Source organism: Necator americanus, chromosome III (assembly GCF_031761385.1).
Source record: "Necator americanus strain Aroian chromosome III, whole genome shotgun sequence".
NCBI lineage: Eukaryota > Metazoa > Nematoda > Chromadorea > Rhabditida > Ancylostomatidae > Necator > Necator americanus.
The window spans coordinates 20,748,308-20,762,125 of NC_087373.1; the positions used below are offsets into that span (position 1 = coordinate 20,748,308).

Here is a 13,818-nt window from a genome sequence, read left to right on the forward strand (position 1 = left end):
CGTAGCGTTTGCACTAATTTCTCAAAATTGGACAGAATCTTCATTTTATTCGTAATCAGCGGTTATGTAGAACATTTTGGTACCCCACATCATATGCAGGTTCGAAATTTCTATTCTCTCCGGAAATCGACGAAAGTGCTGCATTGAAAGTTGATAAAAAAACACATTCCCAGTTATGGGAATGAGAAGTGGGAAATCTGCTCGGAAATCTTCTGAACGAACGATTTGTTCTTGACATTAGTTCAAATTATCTTTTTCTTATTATCTTAGAAAATATTTTTTTTCAATGTCACACTTAGAACATTTGTTTTATTCCGTTATTTGTTATAATCTTTGAGCAGCTAACAGCGGTTTAGAACGAACGCTCAAGTCTCGCGATTCAGCACTTGCTTAGGACTCTCCTTCCTTCAGAAGATGTGATTTAAGTGCTCACCTTGTATGGAAGCTTGCCGTGGTTTCTGAATGACCAAATTGGAGAAAATTTTGTTTGTTCTCACAAAGACCAGATATTTGCAGTATTCATGAATTTCTTCCTGGAATAGCTAGTTCTTCTCAGAAAGAGGTGCCCTTTCGAATGAAGTTAAATCCACTTCGATCTACGAATTTCAAAATTTCAATACTGACTCCGCTCACATAGCAAGCGATACTACATAGCTGGGATGGTTATATGATTGCAGCCCAGGCATGTACAGCAATAACCAGCAAGATATCTCACACCTCCATCAGGCAACTTCTCTGGCGATTCCGCGTCACAGAGACACCACTATATTTGAATATAAATGAACGGTGACGAGAATTCTGCACGGGAGTGGTCGTTAGGTACTCGCAGCCGCCGCGACAGCCAATCATTAGGGAAAACGACTGGCAACGGCGATCGTTAATTGTGCTGCGCAACGTTAACAGAGCAATGCGCTGCGTTTCCCTTATGCCCGGCCCATCACATCCTTCATCAGCGACTCTCATCGTCTACTGGGATGTGAAACATGCCTCGCAGGAGTACGGTATCTCTGCTATTGCCTCTGTATGGAGTACCGATCGTTTACGTATAAAAATATATCGAACGACTGCACACGAGCTGCCAGAAATGGGAAATAATTGTAGTATCTTACGTGCATTAAATAAAAGTTTAGCTTAAAGTTTCTGGCGTTAATCAATCCGCTTGGGATGCGCCCCCACTTTCACTTCAAATCAGAATCGTTTGAGGTCTACGAACGTGTATCTGGCCTATACAATGACTTGCAGTGGCTAGCCGATGTGTCAAGTCAGTGTTTTTATCCTCCCAGACAAGTTTGGTACGAATTTATCGACCCCGGAGGGATGAAAGGCTTGGTGAGCACTAGGGCGGATTCGAACCTCCGATCGATTGTGCAGGAAGCGGAACCACTAACCGCTACACTACACCCGCCCCTACGTGCATTAAATACTCTGCATAAATACAAATATATCTATATCTTCTATATAGTCTTTTTAGTTACAAATCTTGGCATTCTTTGGCAGAAAGTGTTTATTGCTATGGTGGATATGTCGGTACGGGACTCCCATTCTTCTTTGAAAATTTCAATTGCATCGTCTATTTTCTGCCGACGCTTTTCTGTCTTGTACAAATTTTCTACGTTTTTGCTTCATTTTTAGCATTTTCATTTTCTACGTTTTTTCCACTTTCTACGTTGTTACGTTGTTGCCTTTTTGTTCTTTGAACCTTCGTAAAAGGCAACTCTATCACGTAATTGCAATAAAACATTGCTCATGACTTCAGTAATGTGGTGATGGATGGGCGTGGCTTAGTGACCACAGGTAGCCAAAGATATGTCTGCTCTGGCCTACCGACAGCCTCTTCTGCAGACACTTATCCGGCTGCAGATAATTGGCCACGGGTACCTAAAGATACGCACCCATTCTACACAGATCTTGCTTATAGAAGCAGCAGTTTTCAGGTGGAGCATTCGTATACGGGATCGTAGATTATTGAGAGAAGGGTGATTCCGTTCATTTCTTTCTAATTGCTGTAGAAAACGGCCCGGAAGATACGGCTTCAAACGTTCCGGCCCACTACTTTTCTACAAGGAGTTTGATTGGAGCGCGCTAGCCTTGTGCACGCGCCGCATCTTCCGGGCCGTTTTTTACGGCAATTAGGAAGAAATGGACGGAATCACACCCCTCTCCATAATCTACTATCCCGTATCACATCTTCTAAAGGAAGGAGAGCAATAAGAAAGTGCTGAATAGCGAGACATGAGCGTTCATTCTAAACCGCTGCCAGTTGCTCAAAAATTGGAACAAATAGCGAAATAAAACAAATGTTCTAAGTATGAGGTTGGAAAAAAATGAGTATTTTCCAACGAAGCAACTTACAATTTGAACTAGTGTCAACAACGTGTTCTTGATACTAGTTCAAATTGTAAGTTCATGTCTTGGAAAATCATTCGCTCAGAAAATTCCCGAACAGATTTTCCACAGCTGATGTGTGTCTTTTTATTAACCTACAATGTAGCACTGTCGCAAATTTCGAAAGAAAATAGAAATTTCGAACCCACATACGATGTGGAGTACCAAGATGTTCTTAATAACCCCTGGTTACGAGTATAACAAAGATCTTGTCCAATTTTGAGAAAATAGCTCAAACGCGGGGCGAGTGTAGTGTAGCAATTAGAGGTTACGCTGCCTGCACGATCAATCGGAAGTTCAAATCTGCCCTAGTGCTCACCAAGCCTTTCATCCTCCGGGGCCGATAGATTGGTACCAGACTTGTCTGGGAGGATAAAAACACTTGAATTGAGACATTGGCTTGCTCCCGAATGTCACTTTATAGACCAGCTACACGTTCGTGAACCTCACAAGATTCTGAATTGAAGTGAACTGAGTGAATGAATTGATACACAAGTGGATTGACTAACGCCAGACACTTCATCCTTTATCCTTTTAGCGCAAACGCTATGATCACCTCTTCCTTCCACGAAGATATATCCGACATGCCATCGGCGGGATTGCGGCGATGTGAAAGTAATTAACGAAGGTTGAGAAAACCTTGCGTGTTTCCAGGCCAAAGATATGTTAAAACTAAATTCTTGAGGCACATTTGAAATCAGCAGCTCATCTGCTTCCAAATGGTATCTTCAAAATTTAATTTTGCCCACTTCCAAGAACTCCGACATTCCTTGTTGATAACTAGGCCTGTGCAAAATCCCAAGTCCATTTCATAAAAACTATAATTTATTACAAAAATAGGCTCTAAATAACAAGTCTAGTACTTCGTTACATCGCCTTTGTTGTTTACAACATCAAAAATTCTCCTCGGCATATTACTGATAAGGTTATCAATAAAGGCTTGCTCTACATTAGCAAACGCATCAAGTATGACGTTCTTCGGCTCAGAACCCGAGAACTAAGAGGTTTAGTTCCCATACACCTTGTGTAGAAAAAAACCCTACAAATTCTCTATCGGGTTATGATCCGGGAAATAAGCCTTAGCCACTCCAGAAACTTGATTCCTTTCGCATTTAACTAATTTGTACTTGACTTTGTCACGTGTGCGGACGCATTATCTTGTAGAAAGACTAGGTTACCTCTAAGAACTTTTGTGAAATATGGCAGTAAATGATCTTCAAGCACTTCCTGATAGTCTTCACTATACATCTTACGTGAGACTAACTTCTACGCGACAGGTCCGGTTCCCAAAAAACGAGGCCCTGACCATGAGATTCCCACCACAAAAGTCAGGCCCATCGAGGTTCCACTTCTTTTCGTCGGAGAACACCACTTGAGAATCAGAAAAGTACTTCTGCTCGCATGCCACACCTTTTTCCAATTTGTGCTCATGTGTGCGCGAGCGAATTTAAGTCTGGAAGCGTAATGATGGGATACGACCATCTCGAATACGACTCATCCCTCCCCCGTTCTTCTTCTCCTCCTCCAACGCTTCTCCGACAGTTCTCGGTTTCTGCCAATTCAAGATATTGGATACTTCATGTGCTTCGAAAAAGAAAAATAGAAAATTAGCCAAGGAACAAGCAGGAAGTGAGAAAATAGGTAGCTGACAAAAGCGAAGAAATACCAAATAGTAGTAGAAGCAAATTTGCTGAAATGCAGTTAAAATGTTTTCATTTTTATTCTATTCCGTTTTTATTCTAAAATCTACGAAATATCTTCAAATAACGATTAAGGGACATAATACGACGAAAGAAGAGGAGAGTTAGGTGCATTACACGTGAAATTACAGAGGAACGTCGAAAAAAAAAGACAAAAAAAACATTTTGTTCTTATAATATGACAATGGGAAGACACAAGTTTGACACGTAGCTGAGTCAAATTTTCGCAAAAGGAAATAAACTTGGAATCACTTTTGATAAAAGAAATTAATTTTGTGTAGTTTACAGCAGTTTAGGATCCTCAGCTAGAATATATCAGAAGGAGATTATCTTCGCGCTAAGCTACTTCGAGTTATTGAATCTTATTCGAGGTCACACATTTTTCGCCGCGCGGACAAAAATTGTTTTTGGTAAGTTTTTCCATTTCAGAAAAATGGGACGTTTTGAAAAATCATCCAAATATTGGGATATAGGAGCTTAGAAAACCCTTATGTACAAAATTTCTCCTTTCTGGTCTGTCTGGTTCTCTCAAAATTTAGATGGAACAAATTCAAAAATGGTCCGGACAATTTTAAAGGTACCACCCCACGAATCTGAGGTGGTGCAGATTTCCGGTGGAGTATTTGTATACGGGATGGGAGACTACGGAGAGGGGGGTGATTCCGTCCATTTCTTCCTAATTGCCGTAAAAAACGGCCCGGAAGATACGGCTTCATTCGTTTTGGCGCACCATTTTGTACAAGAGGTTCGGTTGGGGCGCGCCAGCCTTGTGCGGCGCCGCATCTTCCGAGCCGTTTTTTACGGTAATTAGCAAGAAATGGACGGAATCACCTCCCTCTCCGTAGTCACCCATTCCGTATACGAATACTCCACCTGAAATCTGCACCACCTCAGATTCGTGGGGTGATGCCTTTAAATTTAAATCCCATCAAGATTCCAAAACGGCTAGAAGGTGAAAAAACAGCGATAAGGCTGTTTCTTAGGGCAAACCTTCTTCTCTAAAAATCTACCTAAACTTTTTATTTTGGTCCTCTTTTGGGGAAGTTATTCGCAATCTTCTAGACATAACAATGTGCACGGAATCTGAGCTTTTTTGGTTATTAGTTTCTATTAAATCCACTTTTTAACTGCTATAAACTACGTAGAATTAACTTCTTCATTTTTTAGAAGTTGTTTCAAATTTCCATCTCTTTTAGAAAAATTTGACTCAGCGGAGTATCGAACCTGTGTCGTCCCACTGTTACATTGTCAACTCGTTGCACACTTTCAAAACAAAATGTTGGGGCTTTCATACTGTCTTACTTCTGAAAATAAATCTAACATTTTGTTTTTATGTAATCATTCAATATTATTTAATGTTTATTGGATTGTTCATTTCATAATACATGTAACTATCTAATACTACGTAATATTTTATCTTGGTTATCTTGTTATCCTTCATTCACTGCTGCTGACCGCACACTTGCTTCCGATCCCCTTCCCTTCCAACTCTCTTAGCGACCCTCCGATGGGAAAATCCCACCAAACGCCTAACCCTGCTGGCAGCCTTATGGCGGTCAGTCAAACGAGGTGCACGTTTCATCACTTGATTAACGATGTGGAAACATCAGTTCAAGCTGCGTAGTACTGTCCATTTCGATACAGACAGACCAAGAGGATGCCGGAGGCTGTCCGCGGACTCGCTGCTGTTGGAAGCCATCCGGACCAGGCGACTGGGGACATCAAAGCAAGAAGAAAACTTGAGTAGGCTATTTGTCCGAAATTGTTCCATTCAATTAATGATGGTTGCATCACTATGATGAACCAACCAATGAACGACCTAAACAAAACTTGATTCTTAACCAAATCAAGCATTAGTTGCTCAGGAGGTATTCATATTACAGAAATGCTCAATTAGACCTTTAGACCACTACGGACAAGATGAAACTCGCACGACACTTCGTTATTGTACAACTAAAAAAGAAACCTTTTTGTTTTTTTGTGAACCAAAACTTCAGAAGGAAAACCTCAATACAAAATTTTTGAAGGTAACATACCGTTTTTATCCCAGGCCGACGTCGGAAGTTCACATCAACCATGCTAGGATATTTAATAATGGAAAGATAAGAGTGAACACGAGGCCTATCATGATTTGCGACCTTCAAAACATCAATCATCACGTTATCGAATATTTAAATATTATAAAATGAAAAAACTTAGACTGCAAAAAAAAATGACACACTTCGTCGGTCAATGTTCGTAGAGGTGAATTAGGTGAATGCAGAGGCACCTTTGACGAGACACACGTCGAGACTAAAGAGGTTAGCTCACAAATTTATATGGAAACAAACTTACACAAAGCTTGCATTCCTAGTTATATCTTAATTCACCGAAAAGGATGCATTTAGAACGAAATCTTCACAGCTTATGAGAAAAATTAGCACAACTTTAAAAAAAGAAGTACACTTGACTCACTTTCAAAATTCTTCACGCTATTTCGAACAAGAACATCAATAGTTTGTGATCTCTTTCTAAAAAAAAGAAACTATAGTAAAATTAACGTCAGTTTACATCATTTGCCTTCTACTGGATAATTTTCTTTGGTAACTGTCGTCGCTCTACTATCAAGATAGATGAAGTCGAAGTTCTCTATGAATCTGGAGAGGTATCCAAAGAAGATCAATGCTTCCTACGAAGTTACGACTTTAGCGCCAAGAAAACACCTCAGAGTTCTTCCGTAGAATTTTACATGAGATCCATCTCCCCACAATGAAGCGAATATGGAAGAGATTTTCACAGTTCATCATGCCGGTTAAGAACATGTACGGTAATGCACAAATCCAAAGGCTCTTTCTCCTTATAGTAGAGATTCGGTCACTACGTGAAAAGTATCGCAATGAACTAACCTTGTTACTTTCAATACAAGGCTTTGTCTGACCAGTGTCAAAGCTCAGGATCACTCTAAGCGATAGCGATGTACTGTAATTGTGAAAGTTTCCGCGTAAGCAAGAGTAAGAAGTTGCAGCAGAGTCAAGCGTTCAGATTTTCCTAAGAGATGGTCGTAGGTAGAAGGAGTAAGGAAGATGGAAGGGGGAAGAGACGAGGGAAATAGGAGTGAGGACAAAAAAGGGAAAGCGAAGAGAAGAAAAGATATCTAGAGGGGAACATCATCTTGGAGGAAAAAAACTAGCAACATGGGGAGGGAAAGAAAATCAAAACTGCACCTGAACGGTTGATAACATTTAATCAGCGAAAATCCTCAGAGTGTGGACATTGTTAGGCTTAGAAGATTTCTAATGAGTTAGCGAGAAGATTACCTTCAGAAATATTTTTGGAAGTATTCCGTTGAAGACGAATAAAACTTTGAGATTTACGTACTGTGGGAGCTCTTGATTATTTTTGGAAATTAAACGAGAAAAAAAAATGAAATTATACATATTCTACTTAATTTTCCCTACCCAGATTTTAAGAGAATCAGACCACCTCGAAAACAAATCTTTGCATGTGAGTTGCTTTAGACCGACTATCCAAATATGGGGATGAGTAAATGAGTTTATAAAGTACAGCACTATTTTTTGGAACGGGAAAAATAGGTACAGTCGGGTCAAAACGACATGAAGCACAGTATAGTAGCGTAAGATGCTGCGCTCCAAGCGAGGCGGTGGAGAGAGCGGATGGAATCGAAGTGGGACAATTGCAAACTGCAGCGATGAGAGTTACTAGCATGGGTCCCCACCCGATTCTAACTGCACCGCTTCAAGCGCTGCCACTTGCGCAACTACACCGTGCTTCAAGTCGTTTTGACCCTACTATAAATCCTGATTTCTGTCCAAGCCCAAAAAAGTGTATGGTCTTAAATAATATCTAATAACACGGGTCATAGTTGATGTGAAGCAGTTCGGTTGTCAGTATGCTGTATGTAAGGACTTCCTTTGTCAGAATACAGATTTCACACCTCCTAGGTCACTTTTAATGTGATTAGATGAGACTCAGATGAAAAAAACCAATCTCCGTATTTGTGTTCTATCTGAATTTCAAAAAAAAAAAAAAACTCAGAGATTCCAAAAAAAAGTCATTAGAGCATTCTGTACAGCGAGCCTCCTTCTACGAAGCATGTCCAAAGTACTTTTCGAAGTGCTCTTCACGAGAAGTTCTTACGAAATCGATAATCAAGGGGCCCACGGTGTCCTACTCCTGGTGTCTGCGTCTCCCGAAAAACACACTATTGCACTATTGAGTATCGATTCGTTGGGACGAGACATTATGGAACGGCGGGAACCAGCGTCATTTGGACTCGAGGGATGGCGCGACCGGCTGGGGCATGTGAGTGGGCGTAAGAGTACGTACGCAGGTTAGGTTCCTTTTGTGTAAGGTGTTTAGATCTTAAGAGTGAATTTTCATGTACTAAGAAAGTTCTATAATTGTGATTCTAATTGTTGTTCGTACAGCAATTATGGAGATGTTATGAATGTTATGGTGTTTCGTATTTCATGATTCCGTTGTCTCGGTTTTGTTATCGTTTATGTTTATGACATGTTGTTATTAAAGATGAAAGTTTTAATTACCCAAGTTTGAGGTATCTCGTGGAACGTCGGTTTTGACCAAATGTGCCGCGTGGCAACAATTCAATATGAGCCGAACTATCGGGCGTATCCACATGTTCTCCCTCTTTAGCCTATGTTCCTTACAATTTCGCGTGGAAAGAGAGTGAAGGAGGTCGCTTTCGTGTTTCCTCCGTGATGCTTGATTCCGCGTTGCGCAGTCGCTTGTTCGAAAACGCCAGAGGTCAACTCTGCTTTTCATAGGAACGGAGTTGATGTGCCGGCATCACACCAGTTCGGGAGCAAAAACTTTCTATATCGGCAGTCTCTGCAATTCATTGTACATGTCGCACAAGCGTTCACGAAATTCTAATCTATTCAGAATTGAAGTCGAATGCAATGAACGCTAGGGAATTTAGCACTTTAATATTACTTACTTACTTAGACACTTAGATGGCCCGTCTTCACTGGACGTGCGGGCCCCAGCATCTCTTCCACTTCGTTCCCTCGCCATTGTCATCCAAGATGTTCCCAAACCTCGTGAGTGACGTTGACGAGGTCATTGAGCCGTATCCAGCTGAGCTCCCAGCTGGTCCATCTGTGCAGCGAATACGTCACCCCATCTCGTTGGCGGTCTCCCTCGGGGGCGTTTAGCGTCCCTTGGGATCCACTCTAGTGTTCTTTTGGTCCATCTATCGTCGATTCTTCTCATGATGTGACCGGCCCATCTATGTTTTGCTTTCGATACATACTCCGCTCGGGTCGCGAAGACGGGACATTCCTCTTAAGTCGGAGCTACGAAGACCGGCAAGGTGTTGTGTGCGCCGGTTAAACTTCAGGAGACATCTCTCAAGGGCTCTGTGGGTAGTAAGTAGTTTCCTAGACGTGGTAACAGTGTCCGCCCACGTCTCCGCTGCGTAACAGAGCGCTGGAAGGACTGTCGGTTCGAACAGATGGGCACGAAGATCTTGGTCCGTCAGTTGGTCCGTAGCTTCCCTGACGGCTGCGAATGCTGCCCATGCTGCTCTCATTCTTCTATTCAGTTCTTCCTTCAAATCGTTTTCCATGTTCATAGAACGTCCGAGGTATACGTATGACGGAGTTTCAACGATTTGGGAGCCTTCAAGTTGTACTCCTCCGTCCTCGCAGTGGGCGTTCTTCATGAACTGTGTCTTCTTTCTGTTTATTCGTAGTCCTATTCTCTTCCCTGCTTCGTTCAATTCGTTGAGCATCGTTTCTGCTTCATTGGTACTGCTCGAAAAGAGAACGATGTCGTCCGCGAAGCGAAGATTCGAAAGAAATCTTCCATCAACACGTATGCCCCTTTCTTCCCAGGATAGTGATTTCATTATCCATTGCAATGCAGCCGTGAACAGCTTCGGCGATATAGTATCGACTTGTCGTACCCCCTTTCCAATGGGTATGGTGAGAGGGCGGTGGAAAAGCTGTATCCTAGTCGTGCATCGATCGTAGCAATTGGCTAATTTCCTCACATATGACGCGTCCACACTTTGATCGACCAGCGCTGACAGTATTGCATTCGTTTCTACGTTGTCAAAGGCTTTCTCGTAGTCGACGAAGGTTAGAACAAAGCGCAGGCGGTATTCCCGACAAATTTCTATGACTCTCGACACTGTCTGGAAGTGGTCAAAGCAGCTGAACCCCTCACGGAATCCAGCTTGTTCTTGAGGCCGGGCTTCATCCAGCGTCCGAGATATGCGCGTGAAGATAATCACAGTGGATACTTTGTATAACACGCTCAGCTGTCATATCGGACGGTAGTTACGAAGGTCCTCTCAGTCACCTTTCTCATGGATAAGAACGGTTCGCGAGGTCTTCCACTGGTCTGGGATCCTTTCTGAAAGTAAGATGTCACGTGCTCTGCTAAGATTACATGAAGTGGATGGCCACCAGCCCGAAGAAAGTCTGCTGATATAAAATCAGGTCCCGGGGCTGTGCCAGGTTTCATGCTCTTGATAGCGACTCGTACTTCCGAAGGGAGAATCCGTGGTGGAGCTTCGTCAGTGGGGATGACTGAGCTTGACACAGGAGTTGATGAATGGAAGAGGTTCGAGTAGAACCTTTCCGTAATGATTTCCATCTCACGACGAGAAGACATGCGAATCCCGTCTTCGCTTAACAAGGTTGCTAGCGGAATATTATATTCGCGGAGATCCCTGCGGCACTTCTTTAGACTCGTTCTTCTTTGTGCTGCTTCCGGAATCTTCTTCTGCCTGTACGTCAAAAGACCCTCCTTTTCTGCAGCTAGTGTTTGCTACTAACCCCTCAATGTGCGATGCATTCGGATCAAGCCTCAAAGGCCTCCTTCTTTCCAATAGCTCCTTGGTGGTCTTCGAAATTCGATCCAAGTTTGTCGTGCGCGGCTTCGAGGCACGTTCAGCACAGGCTCGTAATCCTCTGAGCAGCATCTCGTAGTCCATGTTTGGGTCCTCCTCGATGTGCCAGTCACCTTGGGACAAGGTACAAGTCCTCGAGTACGCAATCGTCGTAGACGACTTCTTTTCTCCTTCGTTGTCGATAGCAGATGTTCTTTTTCATCGTGTGGCTAAGTCGAATTTTCACACGAAGGAGACGGTGATCAGAACCACTACAAAAGGATGGTACTACTGAGACGTCAAGTAGACACTACCTCCGCTTGGTGAGTATGTGGTCGATCTCCGCACGAGTCGCACCATTGGGCGATTCTCATGTGCACCGACGATGATCATTTGAAAAGAGAGTTCCCATGAAAGAAGCGAGCGGCGGACAGCAGCCCGGTGAAACGATTGCCATTTTCATTCCGGTCTCCTAGTCCAAATCTTCCAATCCTGTATTCCTCTTCTGTGGCCTTTCCTAGTTTTGCGTTGAAGTCTCCGACAACGAATGTTTGGAAGGACTTCTCTTTGCGGATCATTTCCTCCAGCTCCTCGTAAAACGCGTCCAATTCGGATTCATCAGCTGTTGATGTTGGTGAGTAGCAGTTGATGATACTGATGGATTTTTGGCGCAGAGGGCGGAGACAAAGAATGGCCAGACGAGGTGATAGGATCTCGTGAGAATCGACGAGATGGACGACAGATGGGTGCCCAACAAAACCAACACCGCCTACATTTCGCGACGGAACCTTCTCTCCACGAATGACGAGTGTACCGTCATTCATCTGTCGCACGTCGCTCCTTCTGCACTTGGTCTCCTGCAGAGCAATCACATGAAATTTGATACGCTCTGCAGCTCCGAGAAGGGCATGCAGGTCAGCGTCTGTGGAAACTGTTCTCGCGTTGCAGGTACACAGTCTAAGACAGTCTCCATGGCGAGTCGCGCGTGTGTCGCCTTGGTCCAGAATCGATGACGTCCTGAGCAACCTGAGATTTGATCGCCTCTCACCGGTCGCCATACCGTCCGACGTCTGAGACGGCAGGGCCCACTGTGCAGGGTACTGAGGCAGTGAATATGCTGGAGTGGCAAAGAGACTTTTCCTCAAACTAAGCAGCCATGCCAGGCTTAGCTAGGCTTCCGATTCCGAGAAGTCGGAATGTCGGATGTGTCGAACTCCTTCTCAGCTTGGGAGACCCTGCCGAAGAACGAACCTCCGCTGTGCATCGCAGTTCGACGCCCATTGTCACCTCCACGCCACTATGAGGCGGTAAACCGTTGTGGAGGCACTTTAATATTGAATAATATAATTGGTATATTGAACATCTTCACAACTATATGAGCCAAGCGGAGAATAAAAGAAAGCTTTAGAAAATTTTCATTGAAATATGCTTCTATCAACGAAATCTTGCTAGTACGTCGGGGCAAAGTAGCAAGAGCCACAGACAGCTACAAACTCATGCTCGAGTTCGTTGTTGTCTTTATAGAGAAGCGATAAAAGAAGATCCGAAGAAGAGAACATCAGTATTAACCGGGGTTACACAGGCTCAAACAGCGTTCGTCATGTTCCGAAGGACCAACGAACCAAGAATCAACATAATTGCACGCATCGAAATCCAAACGGCACAACCAGTGCAGTGATCGTAAGAGGAGATAGGTAACTTCCACTCTGATTTCTTCAACAGCCACATCCATTTAATTTTTTACAAGCAGAGTAGAAACAAACATATTAGCCAAGATTTTGTTTCAGAAGCTAACTGCACTGTTTTTCATTTCGTTTTGACCCTATTATACGTACTGTCTCGAAGCTTATCGAAGTATTTGAAGGTACAAGATGTTGCTGCGTCTCAATTTCTTTTGGACATAAACAGATCTTCAATTCACTTTAGATAGAACCCACGGAAATTTTGGACAATCAAAGCCAAAATTCGCCATCATGGTATATGACAACGTGCAGAGTCCATCTGTGTGTATGTGTCTCTGTGTGTCACGAAAATACTCCACAAAAAAATGTCACATCGGCAGCACCACCTGTCTGGCAGATGAGCATTCTACCGACGTACCGCTGTCCAGCGTTATACCAACATCTATAAAAGATGTAATAGAATAGGTCACTTCAAGTAATAGTGGGAGCTTACCTCAAATACGACAAAAAGAATCAAATATGGAAGTTTGTTATATGTTTAATCTTAGCATTATATCCTTGCCCTCTTTCTTTCTGAATATTTTCACATTTTCCGGCATTTCTTCACATTTTTCGTTCCTTTGGTAATTTTTCCACGTGGATTATGTCTGTTGTGTTTACCACTTCGTTCCTTGTGTGCATGTGCGTTTAAAAAGACTTTTGTTTTGTTAAAATGTACAAAGATTCCGGTTTTTATGTTCTTGTGAAAAACAAGTGCGTCGATTAAAAACACAACAAAATTTCGTTTGTAATTCTTTAATTTTTGTAGTGTTTGAGTTAAGTTCTGCGCAACCTGACATATTTCTAGTAGGATGTAACGAGGTCGGGTGGGAGTCCCACGGCGAAGGTTACGCGCTTAGTACTGGGAACACTAGTTGGCTACTGAAGGCAGCTTCAGTTGGGTCCAAGGCGCTGAATTACTGTGTTATTACCAGAAAACAGAAAGTTGGAGTGGGATGGATCTGAATGGGCCACAGAGACGTCAAATCTTGCCGTCAAAGAACAGTTTAATGACAGCCAAAAAGTGGTAGCAGGGGATGGGGCAGGTCCCAGAATGTAGGATGAGCGTACTGTCGTTTGAACGCAGTGAGAAGGGTCTCACGACGCTGAGGAAGTGAGATAACGCTAGGTACCGGTGCAGACAGTCGCCTTAGTA

At 43.0% G+C, this 13,818-nt stretch overlaps 2 protein-coding genes across 6 annotated transcripts in view; both read right to left on the reverse strand.

Annotated features, from left to right (window-relative positions):
• RB195_010297 (uncharacterized protein) overlaps positions 1-13,818 on the reverse strand; it is a gene marked incomplete at both ends in the record, with an annotated part of 46,594 nt that overhangs the window by 12,154 nt on the left and 20,622 nt on the right. For 3 of the 5 annotated variants that reach the window (XM_064191232.1, XM_064191230.1, XM_064191231.1), the window contains 9 exons: positions 6,122-6,223; positions 6,307-6,377; positions 6,540-6,595; positions 8,630-8,739; positions 9,358-10,242; positions 10,410-10,839; positions 10,889-11,023; positions 11,076-11,213; positions 11,374-12,081. In XM_064191232.1, the coding sequence (XP_064048811.1) occupies positions 6,122-6,223; positions 6,307-6,377; positions 6,540-6,595; positions 8,630-8,739; positions 9,358-10,242; positions 10,410-10,839; positions 10,889-11,023; positions 11,076-11,213; positions 11,374-12,081 (2,635 nt within the window). Of the gene's footprint in view, positions 1-6,121; positions 6,224-6,306; positions 6,378-6,539; positions 6,596-8,629; positions 8,740-9,357; positions 10,243-10,409; positions 10,840-10,888; positions 11,047-11,075; positions 11,214-11,373; positions 12,082-12,965; positions 13,066-13,818 lie in introns of those variants that run through there. The other 2 variants (XM_064191228.1, XM_064191229.1) reach the window with 2 other exon arrangements.
• On the reverse strand, positions 11,331-11,999 carry RB195_010298 (uncharacterized protein; the record flags this gene model as incomplete). Its single annotated transcript, XM_064191234.1, has 1 exon — positions 11,331-11,999. The coding sequence occupies one exon, from the start codon at positions 11,997-11,999 to the stop codon at positions 11,331-11,333; it is 669 nt and encodes a 222-aa protein (XP_064048815.1).